The sequence below is a fragment of the Argopecten irradians genome, chromosome 1 (assembly GCF_041381155.1).
Source record: "Argopecten irradians isolate NY chromosome 1, Ai_NY, whole genome shotgun sequence".
Lineage (NCBI taxonomy): Eukaryota > Metazoa > Mollusca > Bivalvia > Pectinida > Pectinidae > Argopecten > Argopecten irradians.
The window spans coordinates 51936036-51951429 of record NC_091134.1 but is presented as its reverse complement, the minus strand read 5'-3'; the positions used below and the strand labels follow the sequence as shown (position 1 = coordinate 51951429).

The following is a 15394-nucleotide window of genomic DNA, read 5'->3' as shown; positions in this document are numbered from 1 at the left end:
TCTGATTTGTGAAAGGAAAGCTGGTTCTTCATGTTCTGAGCAGAAATGTTTCTACAAATCTTGTGGAAATAATACTATGCTTCAATTGTCAAGCTTGCTAATTTTCAGAATATAAAATTGCTATAACATTTTATTATAATATATTCTAGGCCAAAGTATCTTTCAGAATGTAAAGTTTTATAACTCAATTAAATGCTAGAGAAAAATGAAAAAAATTACCATAATATTTTTTGACAGCTATGTGACCAAAAGGAATCGATAGACTGGTCTTTGTATATATCATTCAAAAATACATTTGAATGTTGGCAACTCTCTTAGTCTAACCTTTAAATGTTAATTCAAATTTGTTTGATTAGACGACTCTGGTTAACCCAATGCCTCACTGACCTCTCAAGGTATAGAGTACATTAAAATGACACTTTCACAGTATTTCTAATTCTAAACATGTAAAAAAAAAACAAAAAAACATGGAATTCCGATAAAAAAAATGAAAAAGAAACAAGAAAACATCTGGAATTCCTGCAGTTGTAAAGAAGCAATGAATTAATGCATCCACAAATAATGATCATTGGATTTAAAGATTTACTAGTAAATTACAAAATAATTACAGTACATGAATTGTACCTCAAGCACCTACACAATACAGCCTGTATATATGTTTGGCAGCCATATATGGGTTATGCAGCAACTTTCATAGAGCAATGCCCTATTCTGTCTTTGCACATTACAGAGGTACCCTCCTTGCGGGTAGCTATATCCATCACAATATTTTATGAGCGAAGCTTGCATTATTTTCGCAGAAAATTACGACTTTTTGTCTGCAAACACATTTCACAATCAATACCTACCTGTAAGGGCAGATAACTCTGTAATATGCAAATACAGAATACGTGTTGTCTGATGCTACCTCTCTAATTACATATCTGTTGGTAGTTTATATAGTTTTGTCATAGCTTCTGTCAAATCTCCATAGAGGCAGTATGAATTACTTCAGATCATTGAGTTTAAACCTGCTGGAATGGACATTGGACGTTTTGAAAGACTAACAGTAATAAAATTGCATGATATACAATATATAAATAATTTAATACAAAAAGGAAGCCCTTAACACATATACATAAATAGGAGATATTACATGAGTTGCTATGCAATATTTAATTTATTAAACAAGTTCAATAATTTGATATGCCACAAGCCTTAAGAGGAATGGCACATCAAATTATTTTAACAAGTATATGTTAATACTGTATTTTGCGGAATATAAGCTGCTACTTTTTTCCCAGATAATCGGGACTAGGTCTTGTACTCCAGTGCGACTTACCAGGTATATATGGACAAAAACTAAAATCAGATTTATTAGTTTATTGATATGTTTCCATTTACCAAAACAATCATTGCTTATCATATTTTGATTATGATCAATGTAATTATTACATGCAACAATAGTGTTATTACACGACGTGCCTTTTATGCATGAGATCGGGCCAGTTATGTGATAAAATGAAACTGACTATAAGTGCCATTGTGCCTCCAGGCTGTTATGCAGGAAGAATAAAGTAAACAAAACCTTTACAACAGATCTTGGCTAAAAAGTAGTTTACACATCAACAATACAAAACTAGTTATATACGTGCATCTCTGCATCCATGATATACTGATAGAGGGAACATGGTAAAATAGGACCCCCATATAGATGCTTAAGAAAACTTTCTGGTAGATGGAGACATATCGCTAATTATTATTTTATCTTATTGTTGTGAAACACTATTTTTAATACTGATAATCTTGGTTAAAGACACATTAAAGATGCTCCACTGCCGACAGAGCATGAATGATATTCATCATTTGAACAATAATTTGTGTTTAATCGTATATATATAAGCCTAAATGACACAAAAAATAACATAAAATAATTTATTTCGCCTTTGGTGCATGCGTAATCATTACTTCATTCCATAAAGGATATAGTGCTACGGATTTTTTTCGGGATGCAATTAATTATTTTCCATATTTTCAACTTGAAGTAAAATTAGAAGCTCAAACTTTTCAATAGTGGTAATGGTGTAAAGCAAGTAACTTTTGTAACTGAAGAAAAATACTAAATCGTCTGCTCCTGTTTTCGATGGTGAAAAAATACCATTTGTCAGCGGTGGCGCATCTTTAATAAAAAATAATCTATTTTTAGTTATTTTACATTAATTAAGAAACAAGTCGTATGGCAGGTGACCCCTGACCTCTTCTGTGCTAAATTTCTAATGATTTGACCACAACACCAAATCAGACACATTTGTAATACTGAAAAATATCATTAGGGTACAGATTTACCTGAAAGCAAGTACAGTAAAAATAAAAACTTGTAAATTACAGAAAATATGTTATCAATTTTTAACATCCATCAACATTTAGAAAAGTGACGTACAATGTTTTTATCTTTACGAATAATATCATACTCTGACTAGTATATATAACACGAGGCCCATGGGCCTTAGCGGTCACCTGAGTTCGGAAACAGAATGAAACAATGTCGTATAAACACTATATATTGGCCCACCAGGCCCTTGAAGTCAGTCAGTGATTTTTATAACTTTGACTTTTCAATCTAAGAAGAGTATCTGGTTCCATCAAATCTGTGAATTCAGAAGAGTTTTTTTTTTTTTTTTTTTTAAACTTTAGTCATTTAGACCCCTTTTGGCCTCGCCCATTTGCCTCTGGGGGTCGGCCAGGACCAATATGGATATGATGCTAAAATGCTAACCAAGTTTGACTCACTTCCTATGAAAATTAAGCAAATAATGCTCATAAATGTGTTTTTCCAATATAAACTATAATAGATTTGACCCCCTAAGACCTTTCAATCTATTAAGAGTATTTGATTCTACCATTTCTGGAATTTCAATAGAAGATTTTTGAAGTTTTAGCCTATTTGACCCCTTTTGCTCTCAGGCCCCTGGGGGTCAGTCGTGGGAAAAATTGTTAATAGGATTTAATGGCCATCTCATACTGATAATTCTGACAACATTTGACTTATTTCCTATTACAAATGACCAAATAGTGCTAAAAAATGTGTTTTCCCTATATAAACTATAGTAAACTTGACCCCCTCCCCAGGGGGGAACGTGAGACCCAAGGGTCATATAATTCACAATTTTTGTGAAAGGACCTTAAGACCTTTCAATCTATGAAGAGTACCTTATTTGATTCTACCGTTTCTGGAATTTCAGAAGAAGATTTTTGAAGTTTTAGCCTATTTGACCCCTTTTGGCCCCACCCCTCCGGCCCCCTGGGGGGCTGGGACCATATAATTCACAATTTTGGTTGACCTTCGGCTATGGAAGGTTTCTGCGAAATTTCAACAAATTTGGTTCAGTAGTTATGGAGAAGAAGTAGAAAAAGTAAATTGTTTATCGCCATATGCACACGACGACGGACAAAAGGCGATTAGACCTAAAATTGAAATTTTTAGGTGTATCAGATATAGGCAAGAAACAAAAAATGAAATCACTTGATTTCAGACAGGAAAAATGTAGACAAAGTTTAAATAAAACTGTTGTAAACATACAAGTTAACAAGAGCTGTTGGAGAACAGCAAAGCTCGCCTATTCATTAGAAGTTAATGTTCAAGTATTTACTATTTAAACATGGAAATATGACAAATTAACAGACTCAAAAAACCCCTAAAGGGCTCCAAATTGGTTGTATTATCACATGCAGCTTCCATACACATTAGGAAAATAAAATCATAAACATTTATGATGACTTATGCTTAAAGAATTGACAAAATAGAAACTTGCTCAAAAACTTTAACATGGAAATATGACAAATTAACAGACTCAAAAACCCCCTAAAGGGCCCCAAATTGGTTGTATTATCATGTTCAGTATCCATACACATTAGGAAAATAAAATCATAAACATTTATGATGACTTAAGCTTAAACAATAAACAAAATAGAAACTTGCTCAAAAACTTTAACATGGAAATATGACAAATTAACAGACTCAAAAAACCCCTAAAGGGCCCCAAATTGGTTTTATTATCACGTTCAGCATCCATACACATTAGGAAAATAAAATCATAAACATTTATGATGATTTAAGCTTAAACAATTGACGAAACAGAAACTTGCTCAAAAACTTTAACGTGAAATGGGACGCCAACGCTGACGCCGACGCCGGGGTGACAACATTAGCTCCCCCTATTCTTCGAATAGGCGAGCTAAAAAAACTGATTAAGTTGAGCTTACATACATTTCAACAAAAAAAGAAAAAGTAAAGTTTTTGATTATTGTAATTTTTGTCCCCAAAAGAATAACAACATATTTTAAACAAAACATTACACAAATTTATCAGAAATGTGTGCCACATAACGTTTGATTCATATTTTGCAGACAAATCAAAAGTCAAGATAGTGTTAGGTGAGCAGAACGACAATGAGTGTAAACAACAAATCTGACTTATTAAGTTAATTTTAAACATAATGTAACATGAATTGATAAAGTGGATAAATCAGAATTATGAAATACTTGGGGTTATGATTTTATACACCCTCCTCTGTTTTGTTTAGAAGCATCTGGATGATACCTTTGTATAACACATTGTATGCGTCCACAGCCCAGATGAAGTCCAGATGGTTCCAGTCTTTGATCTCATAACTGCCGCGTACATTTGGTAACTTTGACTGTAAAATCTTTACATCCTACAACAATCAAACATTTTAAAATTTTGTCAAAAAACCAAAGCTCTCCAAGCACTAATAAGAATAGGATATTGAACATTATTATTTTACAACAGTTAGCTGATAAAAAATGTTAATATACACTCCCTGTGATATTTGAGCTATTATTCTGATGTTGTTACTCACCTGTGGTACAGCTAACCAATCGTTCTCGGCCCAGTACAGTACAACAGGGGCGGTCACTTTGGTTACATCATATAAAGGGGGTGTGTCCTGTACGTACACAGAATATTAATGGTGACAGATTCATCAACTATTGATCATAATTACCAAATTGTAAATCAGATTTGTCAGAAAGTGATATATTTATAATACTGTATAGGCGGTAATTACACTGGTCAAAATTTGAAGTAAAAATTAGAAAATCAAATTTTGCAGATAATAAATTTTTGTGATCTGACTTTAACAATCACTGAAATAGCATCCCTTCAAATAATAGATACACTGTGTGGATAAAAAGATGTAATGACTGGAAGATAAACATGTATATCATTCTCCATGTAAATGGGTTTAAATGTCTAAAGATGATTCATAAAGTAAGTGGTGTGTTGCAAAACCTTACAGCAATAAAAGAAAATACAAGATTTTGTGAAACGTCAAGATATAACATTTCCATTTATTTAGCCAACAAGTATGAAAACATATAGGGGAGGGGCACTTTTAGGGACATGGGCGCTTACTGGGTCGAATACGGTATACAATGTACTTATATACAGTCAAAGAACTTTTTTGTTACTCACTTGTCCATAATGCTGTTTATTAGCTTCTGGAGAACCGTAGTCATATTTCTGGAATTGTTTACTACGGATCATCTGTCCAAACAGAAAGAAAAAAGAAAATCTTTGAAGTAATGCAAGTAATTACGTAATACATGAATTTATAAAATGTATTCTTGGAGAAACATGGAGATACGATCTAATGTATTAGACAAATTAACCAGAAGAGCTAGATCATCAGAAATTGATTACCAGGTAATAAGTGCTATTAAAACCCATTGATTAAGATTATAATAAGTTTATGAATGTGGAGGAAAGTTGAAGTACGATAGAGAATATAACGCTTACATAATTGTATTTAGTGCTGTGCAAGTATCCCACTGGATAGAGGACTAGAAGATAATGATTAAACACCTTACCCCTATACCTTCTCCACCACTATACTCATACCACAGCAGAGAAATTGAGTGAGAAAAATGAAGATATAATGTAGATCAAGTTTGATATTCGGTCACGCTGTTGTAATACCTGTGAGAAATGGACCATGTCCTGCATGGAGGTGCCAGCAGGTGAGTGACCAATGTACACAGGTAGTCGTGTCTGGAACAATAACAGACATAGAGCGTGAGACAAAATCTGTCGTCCTAGATAGCCAGGACAACAAAATATAAAACATTTTAACAGACATCTGAAATAATGGTATGATAATAGAACCAGGAGCTCCTGGATAGTGAGTGTCTGCTTCATCAACGACACTCCATACACAAGGCGAGGTTTAATCTGAGCCCATAAGAATGGTGTCAGAAATAGAACCTTCATCGAGGACACTCCATACACAAGGTGAGATTTAATCTGAGCCCATGAGAATGGTGTCAGAAATAGAACCAATGTAAGGAATCATTTATCTGACATCACACTACAAAACTCTGTGTACCTGTTTATGCTGCTTCAGTGATCAAATTGGTTGTATGAAATTTGATTTTATATATTGTCATTTAAAGTTTTAGCAAATATATCTTCTCTTATGTTTTTCCTTTGAAAAAAAGTTTGTGTCTAAAACAAATTTTGATCTCTTGGAAAAATAAGCTTTTCTACGAGAACAATATGATTTGTTTACAACATTTGATAACCAATACATTCCATAGTACATGTATATGAATACTTATGATAAATGAAGGTAAACAATGAAGTCTACCTTGTATTCCTAAACATGAGTAGATCCACAGTTATTTCTTTTAACTTTTTTGTACCCTTACAGAATGGAAATCTTACAACTCTTTCTGAAGTAAAGTAAATAAGACTATTTGCAACTGATAATGTTTACCTGATTTAAGTTGTGTATATCGTAGCCAGCACACAGAAACAAGATGTCTGAGCACACAGCTCTTGTTGTAGTTTCCTTGCATAGTGTATCGCCCAGAATCTTGATGATAAGGTCATTGGGGAGAAAATCTTTCCTACCTAACAATAAATAGGCTATCTGAAAAATAAATACATTGTGAAGTTATAATTCATTGCAGGCTAAAATAAATTAAAGCCAAGAATCAAATCAAACAACAACCCAGAATAAATACAGTATGAACAAATACATCTCTGGGTTAGACAATATTTTATTCAAAAACGATACAGTACAACATACATGTCATAAAAGGTTGGATTCAGAGACAAGTACAATGCACTTATTAGCATCTTAACTATAATAGTAAGTTATCTCCCTTATACCACACACTTTGTTTCAGACGGAGTGACCAAAATACATGCAGGAAGACTTTCAACGTAGGTTAAAATTGACCCAGTTGTGGCAGACTATATTGGTAGAATATGTCAATACGTGATCTGTACCACTCAGCACATATGTCCAATAGTGACACCTTTACCACTCAGCCACCTGACGAAAATGTGGAAGGCCAATTAGTAATGGTGTTAATATCAGGCCATACTCATTGACCCCCGCAAATTCACAATGCACTCTTCTAGCCATGGAATTACCATGTCAACCCAAAAAACAGGAAGTGCTAGAAGGCTTTTTGTACCTGATACAATTTTCTTGTGAAATAAGTCTGAAGATAAAATGAGTTGACAAACCTTGTCCGGAATGACTGCTACATATTTGAGTGGACTGATGATATGGGCAGGCACTGTAACAGGTCCTAATGCAACAAAGAGTTTGATCTGAAATGTAAAACAACAAACTTTAGAGCAATATTTAGGATAAGATATACTGATGTACTGATGTATTATTAATTCAAACTCCAATAACCTCAGGATGAGGATTGAGGGAAAAAAACACTTAAAAACACCCAAAACATCAATTAAAGTTGTACTGCAAATTGAGAAATCACTTTGATAATGATCTTCTTTAAATGTATGAACAAAACAATTAATTACACATATCTGATTTACAGTTATTGTAAACCTTTTTCCTGAAAATATTTTGTTCATTATTAATTTTCAACGACTTTAAGTTACCGTCTAATATGTCAAAAAGTATTTGGCTAATAGGTAGATATATAAAACTTAAAAAAACATGTAGGAACCGGTGTCTACTCTTACTTTTTCAGACAGTTCTGGGTTTTCTGATAACATGGCAAAGTTGATGAGTGTCCCTTGGGAGTGACCAATGTAAAACAAATCCTTTTGTCCAGTTGTGGTCAGTATATGATTTAGGACAGCTGGAATGTCATATTTTGCCATCTCGTCAAAACTGAAATATCATAAATAAGGAATTTTAGCGAAACTAAAGTTAAAGAGTAATAGAAGGAATGCATTTCTGAAAGATTACTCTTTTTGAATAAACCTAAACTTGTTTGAATTCTTCAAATAGTGTAAAATAATAAAAGTTTGAAATTATCTCCCCTTAGAACATATATCCTACATAGGTTAAGCTTTTAAATCATCAGTATTAGGAGAGAAGTGGATGCATGTTCATATCAAATTAGAGTACATTTACTTAACACTTGATCATCAAATTGTACATGCTCTTCACTCATACACAGATAATGTTGGAATAGCCCTGATGTTACTCTCCGTGTCTAGTAGTCTAGAAGTATTTTTTAAATAAAATAGGAATTGTGATAAACTTTTTTTGTTTAAAGTTCTGCATAAAACTGCCAATTAAATCACTTAATTATTTGAATTTTTCTTTTGTCAAATCAGCTAACAATACATTAGAGTTGATCATATGTAGGACTTCATGGTAAACATTTGTTTTATGAAAATATTGATATCTTAGCTGATTCTATGAACAGCATGCAGGATTGTTAAAACAAGCTAGCCTTGCCAGTAATAATAATTCAGTTATTAACAAAAAGCTTTGTACAAAGTTTCCTTGTGTGTTCTTATGCCACAAAATTAAAAACAATCCTTTGGGAGACAATAGGTATACATGGTATTAAATGTGTAACTATATAACTAATACCTATATTTTCTGCTTCCTCCTTTGTCAACTTATCACAATTAACCCTTGTTCAAATCTTTGAAAAATTCTCATTTGCATACGAACCTAAACTCCCAAAAGTCATCAGATTGAGGAGAAAGTTTGATGTGCTTGGTAGAGTATGTGTTACCGCGGGAGTTCCCCATCCATACATCAAAACCTGCATCAGCCAGCTGGAAACCTGTTTACCAGATAGAGGGTAAATTGATCAGGATCCCATTAATAGTCAGATCAGTTTTAAAAATTCAAATACATGTATATTTAATTCTATGTACATTGTATATATATACATAATTTAAAGATGCTCCACCCCCGACAGAGCATAAATGATATTCATCATTTGAACAATAATTGGTGTTTAATCATGTATATGTATATGTCTAATAAACAAAAAATAATTAAAATAATTTATTTCGCCTTTGGTGCATGCGCAATCAGTACTTCATTCCATATAGGATATAGTGACACAGAATTTTTTCGGGATGCAATTAATTATTTTTCATATTTTTAACTTGCAGTAAAATTAGAAGCTCAAACTTTTCAATGATGGTAATGGTGTAAAGTGAGTAACTTTTGTAACTGAAGAAAAATACTAAATCGTCTGCTCCTGTTCTTGATAGTGAAAATATACCATTTGTCAGCGGTGGAGCATCTTTAACAATGATTGTTTAACCATACATGAACTAAAGCAAAATTGTTTATAAAGTACTCAATCCTTGGTTGATTGTAAAATATGTTATGTTCATGTACATTGTGTCATTTCCTGACTTTTTTTGATGATATCACAGCTGTTGTGTACTTATGACGTCATTAATGTTGTTGACATCATATATCACAACAATGTAAATAAACAACAATTCAGCCTGAAGATGCCGGTGAATGAAAATAAGTCTGAACTGTGGCAAAGAGTATTATTATTTTTTCATATACCAGTATATATGTATAAAAAGCTGCCTTGAATGGAGCGAAAAAACTGCTAAAGGTTGGAGTCAGTTGTTATTGTTATTTTTTGTATATATTTGTTGTTTGTAAGAATCTTTACTGACCCCAGGAAATAAAAATTCTTCCACCTTATGTACGATTTTTTTCCCTGTTACTGTTTTATTTTCCTGTTTCTGACCTGTAGCCCTGAAGTTTAGGTGGACACTCTATTAGAATCCATGTACATTGTTTATGTAACTCTCACGGTAACCGGGTAAGTACATCTTTTACTTATTTTAACTTTACTCTTTAACTCTTTCCATACCTTGTATTCTTTCCAGATTCCGTTCCAAAAGTATTTAATAGTCTTGAACCAGAAATGAAATTTTTGAAAAAATGTCGGACAAAATGTCCAATTGTTGTATGCTAATGCATTTAATTAAAACATGCGAAGGTTATAAGAGCAATTATTTGATCTTACTTAGGAAAACATTCTAAGAATTATTTAAAACCTGCATCATGATTTTATTTTTCATTTAGAAATCCGGAGCTAAGGTACAACAAACCACCATGGTGTTTATGATGATAAAGTCTATTTGATTTATCTTGTTTCTCTGCCATTAAAAAAAGATATAAACATGGTTTAAAATATTTATTTAGCATGCATCCAGAAAATTTGTTTTGAACTTAAAATACTTCTTATATATAATGAATGTTTTGAAATTGAGAATAAAACAGGAGACTTTTTATTCAGTATCAAGTGTTTATTTTAGTCAACAACAGGGAAGTTAGAGGTAATTTATAAAATCCTGCCGACTATAGTTGACAACGGTACCAAAAGAGTTAACATAACGATCAATTAATGCTTTTTGTGTTAACCACTGGACCTATATATATAACAACTGTTCAGTGCAGTTCTCTGTATGTAATATATCAGGCAATATAGCTTAAAAATCATAATTAGTTACCAAGGCTTTCATTAGCTAAGTTGGCTACCCAATTAGAGCTGGCACCGAGGAGTCCATGTTGAAGGAACACGACCGGGCGTGGCTTGTGATTAGGGGTGTGGTATCTATTGTTACGTCCGTGTGGGATCCTCTGCACACCGAGCAGATAGCCATCTTTTGTTTCTACAGTGTACTCCTTACAGGGGTAACCTTTACTAGTCACTAGCTGGGACTGAAAAATAAGTCAATTAGAAATCAGGATTAATAACACAAGAAAATTGGTGAAGTTATGTAATTCTTCCTCAAGATTTATTTATAGTCAGATACTTGACTTTGACAGGAAGAGATGTATATGACTTTAATCAGTTAATATAGCAATATACTACATGTATATAGTTTACCCCCTTGAGTAATGTACTCTGATCCAAACTCTGGGCTTTACACATCCTGACCTTTAACAGATGTCTGTATTTCAGTGTAACGATTCTGCATTCGGTCTATATAGCTGGTAACCTGCAGGCAGCTCATGTAGGTTGTGTGTTTCTTTGAGTCTTTACGGCAAAGACTCCAGAGATCGAGTTAAAAAAAGGGAGAGAATTCGAGAAAGTAAAGTAAAGGTCCAGGATCGGGACAATTACTGCATCAAAATGCATGTCTTTGATGTACAAAAAATTAACTCAATCAGTAGAGCATCTTGCTAGTGGTCGGAGATTCTAGGTTAGAGTTCTGATCTGGCTGAGTATTTTCTCCTCTCCTGTTAATTAAAAGTTAGAAATATCATCTGCATGTTTACAATGTACATGCACGTCTGATGTTGGACCTATAGATTTAATTTCAAATATGATATGACATGTAGTGCTTTTCAACTGCAGTTTGCTTTAGGAAATACTATAGTCCTCTAAAACTAACCTTAATTGCAGTCTCAAAATTCTGATCGTTAAATCAGAACTTTGAGCCTACAATTAAGCTAGGTCAATTTTAGCGCATTAAGAATACTAGATTTAAATACAAATGTATGTGTTACATATTTATAATACAATTTAATTATAGACTTCTTCACGTTCATAACAACAATGAACTTATAACAATTGCTAAATCTAAAAATAACAAGAAGTGAAGACTTGTTTGATTTAATATGAATGACAAACATTTTTATCTATCATATCGTTTCTAAAGAGTCTTGTGTTAATACCTCTACAGTAACTGTACAGTACGTATATAACATTTGCAACAGTTTGAGAGTAGTGTGTTGCCAGCTGGGCTCGAACCCCGACCCGCATTTACTGGTCCGACACTTTACCGACTGGGCTAAAAGGAAATTCTCCTTAGCATGAAGCTAGATGTCTGAGGGACTGTATCATTATGTAGTATATATGTACAATATATAAAAACCTGCTACACAATTGAATTTTCCTTTAAATTGTGTTTGCCCAGGTTCTCTCTCCAAGCAAGTCTCCAATACTTCCACTTTGAGTGGTCTTCAGAACTAAATGAAACAGCGCGAGAGGAGTGTGCTGCTAGCCAGGCTCGAACCTGCAACCTTACTCTAAACTTACTGGTCCACCTCTTTAACTGAGCTAGGCTAAAGGGAAATTACCTCAAGTGCAAAGCTAGAAGGCTGCACAATATATACAACAGGCTGGGCACAACCAAATCCAATTATATATTAGACGTCGATATTGAGAAACTTTTGATTGGCACGACGTAATGATCAAAAGTGTCTTGTCGTACTTATGTACCTCTAACATTATTGGAGTAGGCACAACCCTGCAACCCAGTTACGATCTCTACACCCCTGGACTATCTCATAGCAAAACTGGAGGCAACAGAATAGAACAGGTAATTTAGTCATTTGATGTACATCAAAAGGGCCGTATAACAGTACAATGTGGTTGGCTGTGTGGCTTTGAAGTTGGGCGTCGCTCTCTCTGTAGTCTTCAATGGAAATCTTTGCTAATCTGTGATTGGTCAAATGTTTAGCGCTGCATGCATGAGCTGCCTACAATTTCACTATGAGATAGTCCAGGGGTTTGGAGATCGTAAGTGATCGGAACCCCTGGAGTATCGAGGATGGCATATGGATAACAGTTACCCATTTGAGTAACACTAACAGATACCTCATTTGGGTAACTTATTGATTACTACAAACAGGTACTTGTTACTCAAATGGGTAACTGTTACCCATATGCAGGGTTGTGCCAAACCTGTACAACTAAAAGTTTTAGTAAAACCTGCTATACATTGTTCGAGTAATTCAGTGAAAAATGTATCAGATTTAAAGGCCCACTACCTTTCCGGAGCAAAATAAAAAGGTTTCTTAAAAACATTAATAACATCAGAAAATATATGCCGATGGCCTAAGATGAGGTTACAACACCAAACATATGCAAGATTTCCTGCGTAATATAAGATAACAGTGGAAAGTCATTTCGCTGCTTTGCCGTCTGGCGCAGTGATAGTCAACTACCGCGCGGTATTTAGGACGACGGTGGGAAACATAACACGACCCGCGTTATGAAAATTATTATTTTATTTATTTTAATCAAATTGTTCAGAAGGTGATAATACGTGTAGTATTAACGGTAAGTTAATAACTTTTGCGACGTTACAAAATTATCGATCTCGTTTTACATTCCCATTTTAAAAAATAAGAGCTGTTTTGGAAAGGTAGTGGGCCTTTAATGATGGCTATACATGTTTGTAATGTAGGCCAAGTCTAACTGTGTAAGAGCACACCATGCAACTGACCACATTCATGAAGACTTCCGGGTCCGTGTGTCTCCAGTTTCTGAGAATTTTCTCCAAAACTTCTGACTGGAAACTTTCAGATCTTCCAATAAGAAAACTTACACACAAACAGTAAAATAAAACGAGCATTTTAACTTGTTGTTTCTTTTATAAAATACCCATCACATCTTCATAGTTTTGCGACGTCAGTCGTGCTATCATAAACACTTATGAGGGGGAAATGTGACAACGACGATTTAAAGTGTGCATTTCCGTTCGTGACACATGTGTACATATCACAAGTTTGTTATTTCTCACCGGAAATGTAAACACAGCGGATTATTATAATTTTCGAAACCGTATGATATCAAGGATCCGGACTGAATTTTGTGATATTATTTGATTTTTTTAAAGTCATGGCAAGATTATATTTGGAGAGCGAACGAATGTACATTAAACGAGATTTCCACTTGTAATTAAATTTTACATTTTTTTCCCTAATGAAATACTCAGTAGATAAATCTACAGTACTAAAATTTCCACATAACATAAAATGGAATAAATAAATAAATGGATGATTTTTATTTCCTTTATTATATTATATATATATATATTTTTTTATAATATACCTAAACATCCAACATTTATAACACAGAGATATACAATATGATGCATACAAAGCACATACTTTACATATTTATATACATGTATAGATATAGATTAAATGACGAACACAAAATTAAGCTCTTGCATGCTACGTGTACATGTATATATGGCAAACATACATGTATGTATACCGGTTTTGCACATTTGTTTGGACATTTTCCATCATTTTTATTTTCATGGGTTGCATTGATTTTGCAATATTCAGCATACTTGTAAGTGCCAACTACCTTTTCGAAACAAAAATTAAAGTGAATAGTCGGGCAAAGGAAACCAGTCTAGATGCGTTCTTTGGCCTTCCAAAAGTCATTGTATACCATAATGATGGTCAAGTTCTGCTTACGGTGTCCAGTTTTGACCATTGAAATTTTGGGGAAGCCCCGTGTAAATTTAGCACAGTTCTAAATATAAATTCGCCAAACTCTTTGAAAACGAGGCTGCGTGGAAATGGTGGGGGCTAAACCATGTAGCCCGCCCCGAGCCCGAGCTTTTGAACCCGAGCCCGAGCTTTGGTTATATTCGTTTTTCTCCTCCAAAATAGCACGTATTAAAACAATTTTTGACACAAAGAATCTTTGAGTTATTTGTTATCGATACATATAATTCACATTTCATAAAATTAATGTGAATTTCATAAATCGACATTTATCAATTTTCTGGGGGCTAAACCATGTAGCCCGCAATGGAGCGTGACATTTTACGATTTTTCCAAATTATTAAAATAATATGCTTTTTTGACAAGAATTGTTTTCATCCAAACAACAAGTAAACCTAGCTGATCATAAAGATATAACTTTCAACATAAATATCCAATTATTTCATAACGAATTCTGCTTTTTTGGTAACCTCGATGACAAGTACCTGTCTCGCCGATCTCATTGTTTACCCGAGCCGAGCCCGAGCTAAGGGCAGACAACTCTCCGTTCCCGAGCTTTTTCTAGTACATGTAGAACATTTAGCCATTCTTCAAATAAGAATGTTTCCGGGCTCTGCGACGGGGACGCAGTTCTACAAAGAGCCCATATATTAAAGTGTTTTTGGTGTTTATTTAAGACATTATTTTAGACTTATTTATTTATGAATTAATATATATGTAACTATATGCAATTATTTTTTAACTATTAATTAATATTATAATTCTAATTGATGATATTATAAATATTAATTTCCCATTTTACTGACCCAAATATTAATTTATTATTAAATAAATAAATAAGGTATTTTATTTGGCTAACATGTATCTTTTCATTT

At 33.6% G+C, this 15394-nt stretch overlaps 2 protein-coding genes across 2 annotated transcripts in view; both read right to left on the bottom strand.

Moving 5' to 3' along the window:
• The window catches only part of LOC138332601 (uncharacterized), a 338301-nt gene that overhangs the window by 256975 nt on the left and 65932 nt on the right, over positions 1 to 15394 (bottom strand). The window lies entirely within an intron of this gene.
• LOC138332491 (gastric triacylglycerol lipase-like) lies at positions 1348 to 13789 on the bottom strand. Its single transcript, XM_069280509.1, has 10 exons — positions 13502 to 13789; positions 10775 to 10985; positions 8952 to 9066; positions 8003 to 8153; positions 7535 to 7621; positions 6774 to 6929; positions 5978 to 6049; positions 5474 to 5545; positions 4860 to 4946; positions 1348 to 4694 (listed from the first exon to the last, which is right to left on the bottom strand). Exons 1-10 carry the CDS (start codon positions 13628 to 13630, stop codon positions 4536 to 4538), a joined length of 1239 nt encoding a protein of 412 aa, XP_069136610.1. The 5' UTR covers positions 13631 to 13789; the 3' UTR covers positions 1348 to 4535.